Source organism: Symphodus melops, assembly GCF_947650265.1.
Source record: "Symphodus melops genome assembly, chromosome: 2".
Taxonomy (NCBI): domain Eukaryota; kingdom Metazoa; phylum Chordata; class Actinopteri; order Labriformes; family Labridae; genus Symphodus; species Symphodus melops.
Window position 1 is genome coordinate 1,516,768 of NC_136692.1, and position 14,879 is coordinate 1,531,646.

The 14,879-nt window shown below is 43.0% G+C and overlaps 1 protein-coding gene across 1 annotated transcript; it reads left to right on the plus strand.

Moving 5' to 3' along the window:
• Positions 1-1,383: 1,383 nt before the first annotated feature.
• LOC306818409 (B-cell receptor CD22-like) lies at positions 1,384-7,006 on the plus strand. The gene is made up of 6 exons (XM_079335975.1): positions 1,384-1,699; positions 1,803-2,012; positions 2,514-2,846; positions 4,084-4,293; positions 4,489-4,758; positions 5,279-7,006. Exons 1-6 carry the CDS (start codon positions 1,441-1,443, stop codon positions 5,290-5,292), a joined length of 1,296 nt encoding a protein of 431 aa, XP_079192101.1. The 5' UTR covers positions 1,384-1,440; the 3' UTR covers positions 5,293-7,006.
• Positions 7,007-14,879: the final 7,873 nt, after the last annotated feature.

Genomic DNA, 14,879 nt, shown 5'->3' on the forward strand with positions numbered 1-14,879 from the left:
CTCCAGTGTCCACTAGAAGTACAGGAAGTCACATACACACCCATTTAAAAAAGTCTTTATATATTGTTGAGTCTTTAAAGTGATTACAGTCTGATAGAATCATGATCAGATGATTTTTAGACGTTGAGATATGTTGAGGTTTTATTTGTTCTTCTTAAAGTTCTGAATGTTGATGGTTGTTCCTGATGTGCTCTGTGTTGCAGCGGTTCAGGTTCAGGATGTCTGGAGTGTGACGTGTTCTCCTCATTGGATCTGTGCTGTTAAAGGATCGACTGTGAAGATGAGCTGCACCATGATACCCCCAGAGGGAATAAACCAGGAAGTTAACACACAGGAAACATTTTGGTCTAAAGGTCCTAAATATGATGTAGATGTTAAAGAAGACTCCCAGTATTCAGGCCGTGTGCAGAGTACCTGTGTGAGGAACAACTGTACTCTGACCATCACAGACGTGAGACGGACAGACAGGGGTTATTACGTGTTTAAGAGAAACATGAGCAGATATTCAGAGGAAGGTCGGGTCGACCTGAGAGTCACAGGTAATATTTCAGACTTTATTCTCTGAGCTCAGTTTCTAACATGCTGTATATACATGTATTTACTTGTGCATGTTTGTGTGCTGATATTTCTACTAATGTTCAGATCTCGAGGTGAAGGTGATCAGACGAGATGAGACTGGACTCATCTTTACGTGTGAGCACACATGTTATTATCATCCCTCCTTCATCTGGTTCAAGAATGGAGAGGAAATCAAAAATGAAACATCACCTGATTATTCATCCAATCAGATTCTTCATACAGACAGTTATTCCTGTGCTGTACGAGGACAAGAGAAGTTCCCGTCTCCTCCAGTGTGTGAGTTTATTTACAGGCTTCACTGATTCCTACCATCACACACACACACATACACACACATACATACACACACACACACACACACACTCACAAAAACACACACACACGCACACACCACACACACACACACACACACTCAGTAGACTGTGCTCTCTTTGTACAAATATAAACATTAAATATGAAGAATTCACTAAAAATATAAAGAAGTAATTAAAGACTAATATGTAGGAGACTCAATAAGATAATAGTGCAGTGGTGAGTAGTGCAAGAGGATGAAGTAAATGCTAAACAACAACCTGCAGTTCCTCCAGTGTCCACTAGAAGTACAGGAAGTCACATACACACCCATTTAAAAAAGTCTTTCTATATTTTTGAGTCTTTAAAGTGATTACAGTCTGATAGAATCATGATCAGATGATTTTTAGACGTTGAGATATGTTGAGGTTTTATTTGTTCTTCTTAAAGTTCTGAATATTGATGGTTGTTCCTGATGTGCTCTGTGTTGCAGCGGTTCAGGTTCAGGATGTCTGGGGTGTGACGTGCTCTCCTCATAGGATCTGTGCTGTTAAAGGATCGACTGTGAAGATGAGCTGCACCATGATACCCCCAGAGGGAATAAACCAGGAAGTTAACACACAGGAAATATTTTGGTCTAAATATCCTGAATATGATGTAGATGTTAAAGAAGACCCCCAGTATTCAGGCCGTGTGCAGAGTACCTGTGTGAGGAACAACTGTACTCTGACCATCACAGACGTGAAAGAGAAAGACTGGGGTCATTACTTGTTTCAAAGAAACATGAGCAGATATTCAGAGAGATCTGAGGTCTACCTGGAAGTCACAAGTAATATTTCAGACTTTATTCTCTGAGCTCAGTTTCTAACATGCTGTATATACATGTATTTACTTGTGCATGTTTGTGTGCTGATATTTCTACTCATGTTCAGATCTCGAGCTGAAGGTGATCAGACGAGATGAGACTGGACTCATCTTTACGTGTGAGCACACATGTTCTGGTGATCGCTCCATCTGGTTCAAGAATGGAGAGGAAATCAAAAATGAAACATCGCGTGATTATTCATCCAATCAGATTCTTCATACAGACAGTTATTCCTGTGCTGTACCAGGACAAGAGAAGTTCCCGTCTCCTCCACTGTGTGAGTTTATTTACAGTGTTCACTGATTCATACCATCACACACACCACACACCACACACACACATACACACACACACACACACACGCACACACACATATACACACACACACACACATACACTCACACACTCAGTAGACTGTGCTCTCTTTGTACAAATATAAACATGAAATATGAAGAATTCACTAAAAATATAAATAAGTAATTAAAGACTAATATGTACGAGACTAAATAAGATAATAGTGCAGTGGTGAGTAGTGCAAGAGGATGAAGTAAATGCTAAACAACAACCTGCAGTTCCTCCAGTGTCCACTAGAAGTACAGGAAGTCACATACACACCCATTTAAAAAAGTCTTTATATATTTTGGAGTCTTTAAAGTGATTACAGTCTGATAGAATCATGATCAGATGATTTTTAGACGTTGAGATATGTTGAGGTTTTATTTGTTCTTCTTAAAGTTCTGAATGTTGATGGTTGTTCCTGATGTGCTCTGTGTTGCAGCGGTTCAGGTTCAGGATGTCTGGACTGTGAGGTGCTCTCCTTATAGGATCTGTGCTGTTAAAGGATCGACTGTGAAGATGAGCTGCACCATGATACCCCCAGAGGGAATAAACCAGGAAGTTAACACACAGGAAATATTTTGGTCTAAAGGTCCTAAATATGATGTAGATGTTAGAGAAGACCCCCAGTATTCAGGCCGTGTGCAGAGTACCTGTGTGAGGAACAAATGTACTCTGACCATCACAGACGTGACAGAGACAGACTGGGGTAGATACGTGTTTCAGAGAAACAGGAGATATTCAGAGGAAGGTTGGGTCTACCTGGAAGTCACAGGTAATATTTCAGACTTTATTCTCTGAGCTCAGTTTCTAACATGCTGTATATACATGTATTTACTTGTGCATGTTTGTGTGCTGATATTTCTACTCATGTTCAGATCTCGAGGTGAAGGTGATCAGACGAGATGAGACTGGACTCATCTTTATGTGTGAGAACACATGTTATTATGATACCTCCTTCATCTGGTTCAAGAATGGAGAGGAAATCAAAAATGAAACATCATGTGATTATTCATCCAATCAGATTCTTCATACAGACAGTTATTCCTGTGCTGTACGAGGACAAGAGAAGTTCCCGTCTCCTCCAGTGTGTGAGTGTATTTACAGTCTTCACTGATTCACACACACACACACACACACACACACACACACTCACAAAAACACACACACACGCACACACCACACACACACACTCACACACTCAGTAGACTGTGCTCTCTTTGTACAAATATAAACATTAAATATGAAGAATTCACTAAAAATATAAAGAAATAATTAAAGACTAATATGTACGAGACTCAATAAGATAATAGTGCAGTGGTGAGTAGTGCAAGAGGATGAAGTAAATGCTAAACAACAACCTGCAGTTCCTCCAGTGTCCACTAGAAGTACAGGAAGTCACATACACACCCATTTAAAAAAGTCTTTCTATATTTTTGAGTCTTTAAAGTGATTACAGTCTGATAGAATCATGATCAGATGATTTTTAGACGTTGAGATATGTTGAGGTTTGATTTGTTCTTCTTAAAGTTCTGAATGTTGATGGTTGTTCCTGATGTGCACTGTGTTGCAGCGGTTCAGGTTCAGGATGTCTGGGGTGTGACGTGCTCTCCTCATAGGATCTGTGCTGTTAAAGGATCGACTGTGAAGATGAGCTGCACCATGATACCCCCAGAGGGAATAAACCAGGAAGTTAACACACAGGAAACATTTTGGTCTAAATATCCTGAATATGATGTAGATGTTAAAGAAGACCCCAAGTATTCAGGTCGTGTGCAGAGTACCTGTGTGAGGAACAACTGTACTCTGACCATCACAGACGTGAAAGAGAAAGACTGGGGTCATTACTTGTTTCAAAGAAAAATGAGCAGATATTCAGAGAGATCTGAGGTCTACCTGGAAGTCACAGGTAATATTTCAGACTTTATTCTCTGAGCTCAGTTTCTAACATGCTGTATATACATGTATTTACTTGTGCATGTTTGTGTGCTGATATTTCTACTCATGTTCAGATCTCAAGGTGAAGGTGATCAGACGAGATGAGACTGGACTCATCTTTACGTGTGAGAACACATGTTCTGGTGATCGCTCCATCTGGTTCAAGAATGGAGAAGAAATCAAAAATGAAACATCACGTAATTATTCATCCCATCAGATTCTTCATACAGACAGTTATTCCTGTGCTGTACCAGGACAAGAGAAGTTCCCGTCTCCTCCAGTGTGTGAGTGTTTTTACAGTCTTCACTGATTCACACACACACACACACACACACACACACACACAGACACACATACACACACACACACACACACACACACACACACACACAGAGCCTTTAAAGGACCAAAGCTGTTCAATATAACACGTCCACCATCATCTGATGTGAGTGTAAACGCTCTCTCTGATTCTCCTCCAGATGCTCCAAAGCTTCCCTCTGTGTCACTGAGTTCCCACGGTGAGATAAAGGAGGGCTCTTCAGTCACTCTGACCTGTAGCAGTGATGCTAACCCAGCAGCTCGTTACACCTGGTACAAGGTGGACGGACCTCTAAACCCTCATCACACATATTCAGGAGCAACGCTTGTCTTCAGCTCCATCCAGTCCTCTGACTTCGGGGAGTTTTACTGTGAAGCTGAGAACACGCTGGGGAGAACGACCTCCAAACACGTCTCTGTCAACCTCCCATGTGAGTAAAACACTCATTAAATAGAGTGAGATAAAGATACTTCTACCTACCAACCAAGCAGCAACCTCCACTGTTGAAACATGAAGCTGAAGCAGAAATATAAACTCCTGCAGTTCCTGGAGTGTCCACTAGAGGCTGGCTGCAGCAGCACAGGAAGTCACATACACACCCATTCAAACAGCCTGTTTTTACAGCAGACATGAACATGTTTACAGCCTGCTTCAAAAAACCAAATAGGTGTGATGAGCTCATGTCTCCATCCACACACACTGTACGGGGGGAATGTTTTGATGGCTCATCAGTTTTGATTGGATGAAGGATCAGAGTTATTCACAACAAGGCGTGTAGCTGATCTGATTGACAGGTGGGCGCCGTGTAACGGTTTGTCAGGAGGCTTAAAACCCGCATCACCTCCAGCTCTCAGCCTGTCGTTAGCTTGACTCAAAGTTAGCCTGACTCAATAACTCAAAAACGTTCATTTTGCCTTCAACTAAAAAGGCGTTTTTGTTTCTTTTTTCAGACACAACGGGTTAGAGGAGAGGATTAGAGGAGATAAGGAGGCGAGAGAGCCCCCATGCTGATGTCTGAGGATGGTCAAAGGAGTCGTAACAAACAGACGTCAACATGTGATTATTTGTAACTCAAGTGAAGAATTAATTTGTGCTTTAAATCGTGATGAGATCCAGAGAGACTGAATCAGCTGATTCTGCTGTTAATACCACTTTAAAAACTCCAATTCAGTCAGAGCTGTCTGAATGAATGTACACAGATTATTTTGAAGGTGGAGCTCTACTGCCATCTAGTGTTTGTAATCTTTGTGGACATGTAGGAGCTGTAATCCTCTATATATTTAGACCATGTGACCATCACATGACTTTAACTTGGTTTCTGCTTAGTGCTTTCTTTTCTTGTCTTAAGACCCTGACACACCGAGGAGAACGCCGCCCGTCGCTGAGCGCTCACCGCCGAGCGCTCGCCGCCCTAGTCATTGCGTTGTCTCCAGCTCCGTCGATACCCAGTTGGCCTTTTATTGGCGCCAGGAGACGGCCGTGCTTTTGATGTCCCCCCAGGACGGATAGTTTGTCCTGCAGGGGGGGACAGGAGGTTTGCACGGGCAGATCTGAGGGGGAGGAGCTCAGACAGGTAGGGGGGAGGAGCCAGGTGATGGAGGGCTTTGTTGGTGAAGCTGATGCGCTGGGGGATGGGGATCCAGTGGAGGTTGTGAAGGACGGGGGTGATGTGGTCTCTGGAGGAGAGGGGCAGAAGAGTTTCTTGATGAGGAGACTGTTGCAGTAGTCTGGAGGTGATGAATGCAGGGCTGAGGGTCGCAGCAGCTGTAAATGAGAGGGATGGGCGGAGATGGAAAAAGACTGTTCTGGTGAAAGGAGAGGGTTGGCTGGAAGATGACAGCCAGGTTACAGATGTGGGGGGAAGGGAGCACTGTAGAAACATCCATGGTGAGGGAGAAGTTGTTGGAGGATTTGAGGCCCATGACTTCTGACTTGTCACAGTTGAGTTTGGAGCCAGGATTTTATTTCTGTGATGCAGTCAGTGAGGATTGAGTGAGGGGGAGGAGTCATGGATCTGCTGACCATGTGGAGCTGGATGTCGTGGACAAAGCGTTGAAACTGGAGTCCATGGCGGCGGATGATGTGACGGAGAGGAAACATGTAGATGATGAATAGGAGGGGTTGGAGAGCTGATCCTTGGGGACCACCTTTAGGGGAGAGGGGAGGGGCTTATGAACTGCTGTCTGTCTGTCTGATTGGAGCCAGGAGAGAGCAGCTGATGTTTAAGGTGGTTTAAGGCGGGACAGAAGGATGGAGTGGTTGATGCTTTGCTCCAGTAAGATGAGGATGTTGAGCTTTCCAGCATCAGAGCAGAGGAGAAGCTGGTTAGAGATTACACTATCACACAGACCGACCAAGTCTCACACATTGACTGTTAGTCATCTCCTCGGAGGTTCCGGCTGACACCAGACGACGTCTGATAACCAAATGTTACTTTATAAAACCAAACATAAAAGTTCACTGTGTATTAGCTCCTGCAAAACCCCAACATTATGGTGCCCCGTGTGAGGCCTTTTATACCAACATCTGCATGTGTGAAAGTCCTACATATATCTGTTTTAAATGTGCGTTAATTTGTTGTTTATATTGTGATCAATAATTGTTGTTGATTCAAATCAATCTGTAATAATCTAATTCTTTGAAAATAAAATGTTTTCTTTGTTGCACCAGAAAAAAAAGACTGAAATTTGATTTCAAGACAAACTTCGAGGTTATAAACCTGCTGAATAATAAGATACGTCTTTAACACACTGCAGAGAAAGTCAGAAATATGCTCAGTGTAACAATTCAAAACCAGACTCAGATGGAAAGGAAAGTGACTCTCAGTAGCTGTTTGGATAAAGGCGAGCAGCGTGTACGCTCCATGACTTCTTGTGCCAGCTGAGACGCTCCTACACAGAATCCACTTCAACAAATGTTTGAGTGCTGCTGTCTTCTTCTTCTTCTTCTTCTTCTTCTTCTTCCACCTGCTAACATGTTTGATCGTCCGTAAAGTCCCAGCGAGAGAGGAGAGGAGCAGCCATGAGTTTGATCCGAGCAGCCAGTCTCTTCATCGTCCTCGTCCTCCTCTCTGTGTCAGGTACTTCACATCCACACTTTCACTCACTTTGGGACTAAAAAGAGGAAGTGTGGGAGGGATTCATGCACACTGAAGCTCACCTGTGTGAAAAGTGGATCAGCTTCAGGTGACTTGATTTGGAGCTGGACTTAAATGTGGTTGCAGGGAGACTCACATAGACTAAATAATGCAGGGACAAAACATCAAACAGGAAGTGTGAATGCACGGTACACGACTAAAAGTGAAGAAGAGCATCAATGTGTCTGTTCCAATCCAACACATGATGGACAAGTTGATCTGTAAGAGGGGCGCCATATCTTCTACCATCAAACCCTGCTACTTCCTGCTTTAAGAGGGAGATCTTATCCAATCAGCTGCCTCCACTCTGACCACACACACACACACACACACACAGACACACACACACACAGACAGACACACAAACAGAAAGACACAAACACACACGTAGACACTCAGACACACACACACACCACCCACACACAAACACACACACACACACACACACACACACACACACACACACACTCAGTAGACTGTGCTCTCTTTGTACAAATATAAACATTAAATATGAAGAATTCACTAAAAATATAAAGAAGTAATTAAAGACTAATATGTATGAGACTAAATAAGATAATAGTGCAGTGGTGAGTAGTGCAAGAGGATGAAGTAAATGCTAAACAACAACCTGCAGTTCCTCCAGTGTCCACTAGAAGTACAGGAAGTCACATACACACCCATTTAAAAAAGTCTTTATATATTTTTGAGTCTTTAAAGTGATTACAGTCTGATAGAATCATGATCAGATGATTTTTAGACGTTGAGATATGTTGAGGTTTTATTTGTTCTTCTTAAAGTTCTGAATGTTGATGGTTGTTCCTGATATGCTCTGTGTCACAGCGGTTCAGGATCTCTGGGGCGTGACGTGCTCTCCTCATAAGATCTGTGCCAATAAAGGATCGACTGTGATGATGAACTGCACCATGATACCCCCAGAGGGAATAAACCAGGAAGTTAACACACAGGAAACATTTTGGTCTACTAACCGTCCTAAATATGATGTAGATGTGAAAGAAGACCTCCAGTATTCAGGCCGTGTGCAGAGTACCTGTGTGAGGAACAACTGTACTCTGACCATCACAGACGTGAGACTGACAGACGAGGGTGTATACTGGTTTCAGAGAAACATGAGCAGATATTCAGATAGACATTGGGTCTACCTGGAAGTCACAGGTAATATTTCAGACTTTATTCTCTGAGCTCAGTTTCTAACATGCTGTATATACATGTATTTACTTGTGCATGTTTGTGTGCTGATATTTCTACTCATGTTCAGATCTTGAGGTGCAGGTGAGAAGACAAGATAAGACTGGACTCATATTTATGTGTGAGAACAGATGTCCTCGTGATACCTCCTTCATCTGGTTCAAGAACGGAGAGGAAATCAAAAATGAAACATCAGATTTTTATTCATCCAATCAGATTCTTCATACAGACAGTTATTCCTGTGCTGTACGAGGACAAGAGAAGTTCCCGTCTCCTCCAGTGTGTGAGTTTATTTACAGTCTTCACTGATTCACACCATCACATACATACACACACACACAAACACACACACACACACACACACACACACAAATACACACACACACACATACACACACAAACACTCACACACACACACACACACACTCAGTAGACTGTGCTGTCTTTGTACAAATATAAACTTTAAATATGAAGAATTGACTAAAAATATAAAGAAATAATTAAAGACTAATATGTATGAGACTAAATAAGATAATAGTGCAGTGGTGAGTAGTTCAAGAGGATGAAGTAAACGCTAAACAACAACCTGCAGTTCCTCCAGTGTCCACTAGAAGTACAGGAAGTCACATACACACCCATTTAAAAAAGTCTTTATATATTTTTGAGTCTTTAAAGTGATTACAGTCTGATAGAATCATGATCAGATGATTTTTAGACGTTGAGATATGTTGAGGTTTTATTTGTTCTTCTTAAAGTTCTGAATGTTGATGGTTGTTCCTGATGTGCTCTGTGTTGCAGCGGTTCAGGATCTCTGGGGTGTGACGTGCTCTTCTTATCACATCTGTGCCCATAAAGGATCGACTGTGGAGATGAGCTGCACCATGATACCCCCAGAGGGAACAAACCAGGAAGTTAACACACAGGAAATATTTTGGTCTAAAGGTCCTGAACATGATGTAGATGTTAAAGAAGACCCCCAGTATTCAGGCCGTGTGCAGAGTACTTGTGTGAGGAACAACTGTACTCTGACCATCACAGACGTGACATGGACAGACAGCCGTGAATACGGGTTTCAGAGAAACGTGAGCAGATATTTAGAGAGTCATTGGGTCATACTGAGAGTCACAGGTAATATTTCAGACTTTATTCTCTGAGCTCAGTTTCTAACATGCTGTATATACATGTATTTACTTGTGCATGTTTGTGTGCTGATATTTCTACTCATGTTCAGATCTCCAGGTGAAGGTGAGAAGAGAAGATGAGACTGGAGTCATCTTTAAGTGTGAGAACACATGTTATTATGATCCCGCCTTCATCTGGTTCAGGAATGGAGAGGAAATCAAACATGAAACATCACGTGATTATTCATCCAATCAGATTCTTCATACAGACAGTTATTCCTGTGCTGTACGAGGACAAGAGAAGTTCCTGTCTCCTCCAGTGTGTGAGTGTATTTACAGTCTTCACTGATTCACACCATCACACACACACACACACACACACAAACACACACACACACACACACACACACAAACTCACACAAACACACACACACACACACACACACACACACACACACACTCAGTAGACTGTGCTCTCTTTGTACAAATATAAACATTAAATATGAAGAATTCACTAAAAATATAAAGAAGTAATTAAAGACTAATATGTACGAGACTAAATAAGATAATAGTGCAGTGGTGAGTAGTGCAAGAGGATGAAGTAAATGCTAAACAACAACCTGCAGTTCCTCCAGTGTCCACTAGAAGTACAGGAAGTCACATACACACCCATTTAAAAAAGTCTTTATATATTGTTGAGTCTTTAAAGTGATTACAGTCTGATAGAATCATGATCAGATGATTTTTAGACGTTGAGATATGTTGAGGTTTTATTTGTTCTTCTTAAAGTTCTGAATGTTGATGGTTGTTCCTGATGTGCTCTGTGTTGCAGCGGTTCAGGATCAGGATGTCTGGACTGTGACGTGCTCTCCTAATATGATCTGTGCTGTTAAAGGATCGACTGTGAAGATGAGCTGCACCATGATACTCCCAGAGGGAATAAACCAGGAAGTTAACACACAGGAAACATTTTGGTCTAAAGGTCGTGAAGATGATGTTAGAGAAAACCCCCATTATTCAGGCCGTGTGCAGAGTACCTGTGTGAGGAACAACTGTACTCTGACCATCACAGACGTGACATGGACAGACTGGGGTGAATACGTGTTTCAGAGAAACAGCAGATATTCAGAGAAACATTGGGTCATGCTGAGAGTCACAGGTAATATTTCAGACTTTATTCTCTGAGCTCAGTTTCTAACATGCTGTTTATACATGTATTTACTTGTGCATGTTTGTGTGCTGATATTTCTACTCATGTTCAGATCTCAAGTTGAAGGTGAGAAGACGAGATGAGACTGGACTCATCTTTAGGTGTGAGCACACATGTCTTTATGATCCCTCCGTCATCTGGTTCAAGAATGGAGAGGAAATCAAAAATGAAACATCACCTGATTATTCATCCAATCAGATTCTTCATACAGACAGTTATTCCTGTGCTATACCAGGACAAGAGAAGTTCCCGTCTCCTCCAGTGTGTGAGTTTATTTACAGTCTTCACTGATTCACACCATCACACACATACACACACACACACACACACAAACACACACACACACACACACACACACACACACACACACACACAGAGCCTTTATAGGACCAAAGCTGTTCAATATAACACGTCCACCATCATCTGATGTGAGTGTAAACGCTCTCTCTGATTCTCCTCCAGATGCTCCAAAGCTTCCCTCTGTGTCACTGAGTTCCCACGGTGAGATAAAGGAGGGCTCTTCAGTCAATCTGACCTGTAGCAGTGATGCTAACCCAGCAGCTAATTACACCTGGTACAAGGTGGACGGACCTCTAAACCCTCATCACACATCTTCAGGAGCAACGCTTGTCTTCAGCTCCATCCAGTCCTCTGACTTCGGGGAGTTTTACTGTGAAGCTGAGAACACGCTGGGGAGAACGACCTCCAAACACATCTCTGTCAACCTCCCATGTGAGTAAAACACTCATTAAATAGAGTGATATAAAGATACTTCTACCTACCAACCAAGCAGCAACCTCCACTGTTGAAACATGAAGCTGAAGCAGAAATATAAACTCCTGCAGTTCCTGGAGTGTCCACTAGAGGCTGGCTGCAGCTGCACAGGAAGTCACATACACACCCATTCAAAAACCCTGTTTTTACAGCAGACATGAACATGTTTACAGCCTGCTTCAAAAAACCAAATAGGTGTGATTAGCTCATGTCTCCATCCACACACACTGTACGGGGGGATGTTTTGATGGCTCATCAGTTTTGATTGGATGAAGGATCAGAGTTATTCACAACAAGGCGTGTAGCTCAGCTGATTGACAGGTGGGCGCCGTGTAACGGTCGTTAGCTTGACTCAGAGTTAGCCTGACTCAATAACTCAAAAACGTTCATTATGCCTTCAACTAAAAAGGCGTTTTTGTTTCTTTTTTCAGACACAGAGGATTAGAGGAGAGGAGGAGAGGAGACGAGGAGGCGAGAGAGCCCCCATGCTGATGTCTGAGGATGGTCAAAGGAGTCGTAACAAACAGACGTCAACATGTGATTATTTGTAACTCAAGTGAAGAATTAATTTGTGCTTTAAATCGTGATGAGATCCAGAGAGACTGAATCAGCTGATTCTGCTGTTAATACCACCTTAAAAACTCCAATTCAGTCAGAGCTGTCTGAATGAATGTACACAGATTATTTTGAAGGTGGAGCTCTACTGCCATCTAGTGTTTGTAATCTTTGTGGACATTAACTTGGTTTCTGCTTAGTACTTTCTTTTCTTGTCTTAAGACCCTGACACACCAAGGAGAACACCGCCCATCGCTGAGCGCTCGCCGCCCGTCGCTGAGCGCTCGCCGCCCGTCGCTGAGCGCTCGCCGCCCTAGTCATTGCGTTGTCTCCAGCTCCGTCGATACCCATTTGGCCTTTTATTGGCGCCAGGAGACAGCCGTGCTGGTGATGTCCCCCCAGGACAGATAGTTTGTCCTGCAGGGGGGGACAGGAGGTTTGCACGGGCAGATCTGAGGGGGAGGAGCTCAGACAGGTAGGGGGGAGGAGTCAGGTGATGGAGGACTTTGTGGTGAAGCTGAAGCGCTGGGGGATGGGGATCCAGTGGAGGTTGTGAAGGACGGGGGTGATGTGGACTCTGGTGCAGGAGTGTGTGAGGAGAGGGGCAGAAGAGTTTCTTGATGAGGAGACTGTTGCAGTAGTCTGGAGGTGATGAATGCAGGGCTGAGGGTCTCAGCAGCTGTAAATGAGAGGGATGGGCGGAGATGGAAAAAGACTGTTCTGGTGAAAGGAGAGGGTTGGCTGGAAGATGACAGCCAGGTTACAGATGTGGGGGGGAAGGGAGCACTGTAGAAGCATCCATGGTGAGGGAGAAGTTGTTGGAGGATTTGAGGCCCATGACTTCTGTCTTGTCACAGTTGAGTTTGGAGCCAGGATTTTATTTCTGTGATGCAGTCAGTGAGGATTGAGTGAGGGGGAGGAGTCATGGATCTGCTGACCATGTGGAGCTGGATGTCGTGGACAAAGAGGTGAAACTGGAGTCCATGGCGGCGGATGATGTGACAGAGAGGAAACATGTAGATGATGAATAGGAGGGGCTGGAGAGCTGATCCTTGGGGACCACCTTTAGGGGAGAGAGGAGGGGCTTATGAACTGCTGTCTGTCTGTCTGATTGGAGCCAGGAGAGAGCAGCTGATGTTTAAGGTGGTTTAAGGCGGGACAGAAGGATGGAGTGGTTGATGCTTAGCTCCAGTAAGATGAGGATGTTGAGCTTTCCAGCATCAGAGCAGAGGAGAAGCTGCTTAGAGATTACACTATCACACAGAGCGACCAAGTCTCACACATTGACTGTTAGTCATCTCCTCGGAGGTTCCGGCTGACACCAGACGACGTCTGATAACCAAATGTTACTTTATAAAACCAAACATAAAAGTTCACTGTGTATTAGCTCCTGCAAAACCCCAACATTATGGTGCCCCGTGTGAGGCCTTTTATACCAACATCTGCATGTGTGAAAGTCCTACATATATCTGTTTTAAATGTGCGTTAATTTGTTGTTTATATTGTGATCAATAATTGTTGTTGATTCAAATCAATCTGTAATAATCTAATTCTTTGAAAATAAAATGTTTTCTTTGTTGCACCAGAAAAAAAAGACTGAAATTTGATTTCAAGACAAACTTCGAGGTTATAAACCTGCTGAATAATAAGATACGTCTTTAACACACTGCAGAGAAAGTCAGAAATATGCTCAGTGTAACAATTCAAAACCAGACTCAGATGGAAAGGAAAGTCCAGGACACAAAACACAGAAGTTCTTTACTCAAACGTTCGTATGTCGTACACAGGAAGGTCGTCAGTGAGGGCAGAAAAATCCAACGTGATTAAATAACCCAACCAGGGAGACACATTAACACTGATGCTGGGTTATCTTCTGTCTGATTGCCTCTCTGCTTTGATATAATATTAATATTCACTGTGATGATGTAACTCAGGTAACAGCTAAAAACAGACATGTGATGTAATATGACACCATATACCACATGACAGTCACAGGCGAGTAAGCAGAGGCGGAGCTACAGCTGGGGGAGCAGAGATAAGTCTGTCAGTGTGTCGACCACACAGCCGTCCAGAAAGGTCTCCGTTTCTCTTCAAACAAATTAAAGTGATTTCATCTGATCTTTGTCAACGACACAGCAGAGTCTCTGCAAACACTGGTGAGTACAGCTGATCATGTTTACACTCTGAACAACCAGGATTTACACTCAGCTGTGAGTGTGTGTGTGTGTGTGTGTGTGTGTGTGTGTGTGTGTGTGTGTGTGTGTGTGTGTGTGTGTGTGTGTGTAACTGAGTTTCTCTCATTTGGATTTTGGTTCAATTCTAATTCCTACCGATTGATGTCTCAGTATCGTTGTTCTCTCATGAAATCCTGCAGCTAAACTGAATTGTATTTCCTCTGGCTGTTTCTAAGTAAAAGCCTCGACATGGAGAAACCTATGGAGCTAAAAATGTGCCAGAACAGATGAACTTGTGAATAACAAGTTCATCTGTTCTGGCAGATGAACTTGTCTTATCTTATCTGCTAAACTGTTTATTTTTTGATTCTGGAC

Excerpts from the sequence above, each read along its gene's own strand:
- LOC306818409 (XM_079335975.1), top strand. The coding sequence starts at position 1,441 with ATGAGCTGCACCATGATACCCCCAGAGGGAATAAACCAGGAAGTTAAC. Across the intron at positions 2,847-4,083 it reads GGTCTACCTGGAAGTCACAG|ATCTCAAGGTGAAGGTGATC; the intron begins GTAATATTTCAG and ends ACTCATGTTCAG. Across the intron at positions 4,294-4,488 it reads GTTCCCGTCTCCTCCAGTGT|ATGCTCCAAAGCTTCCCTCT; the intron begins GTGAGTGTTTTT and ends ATTCTCCTCCAG.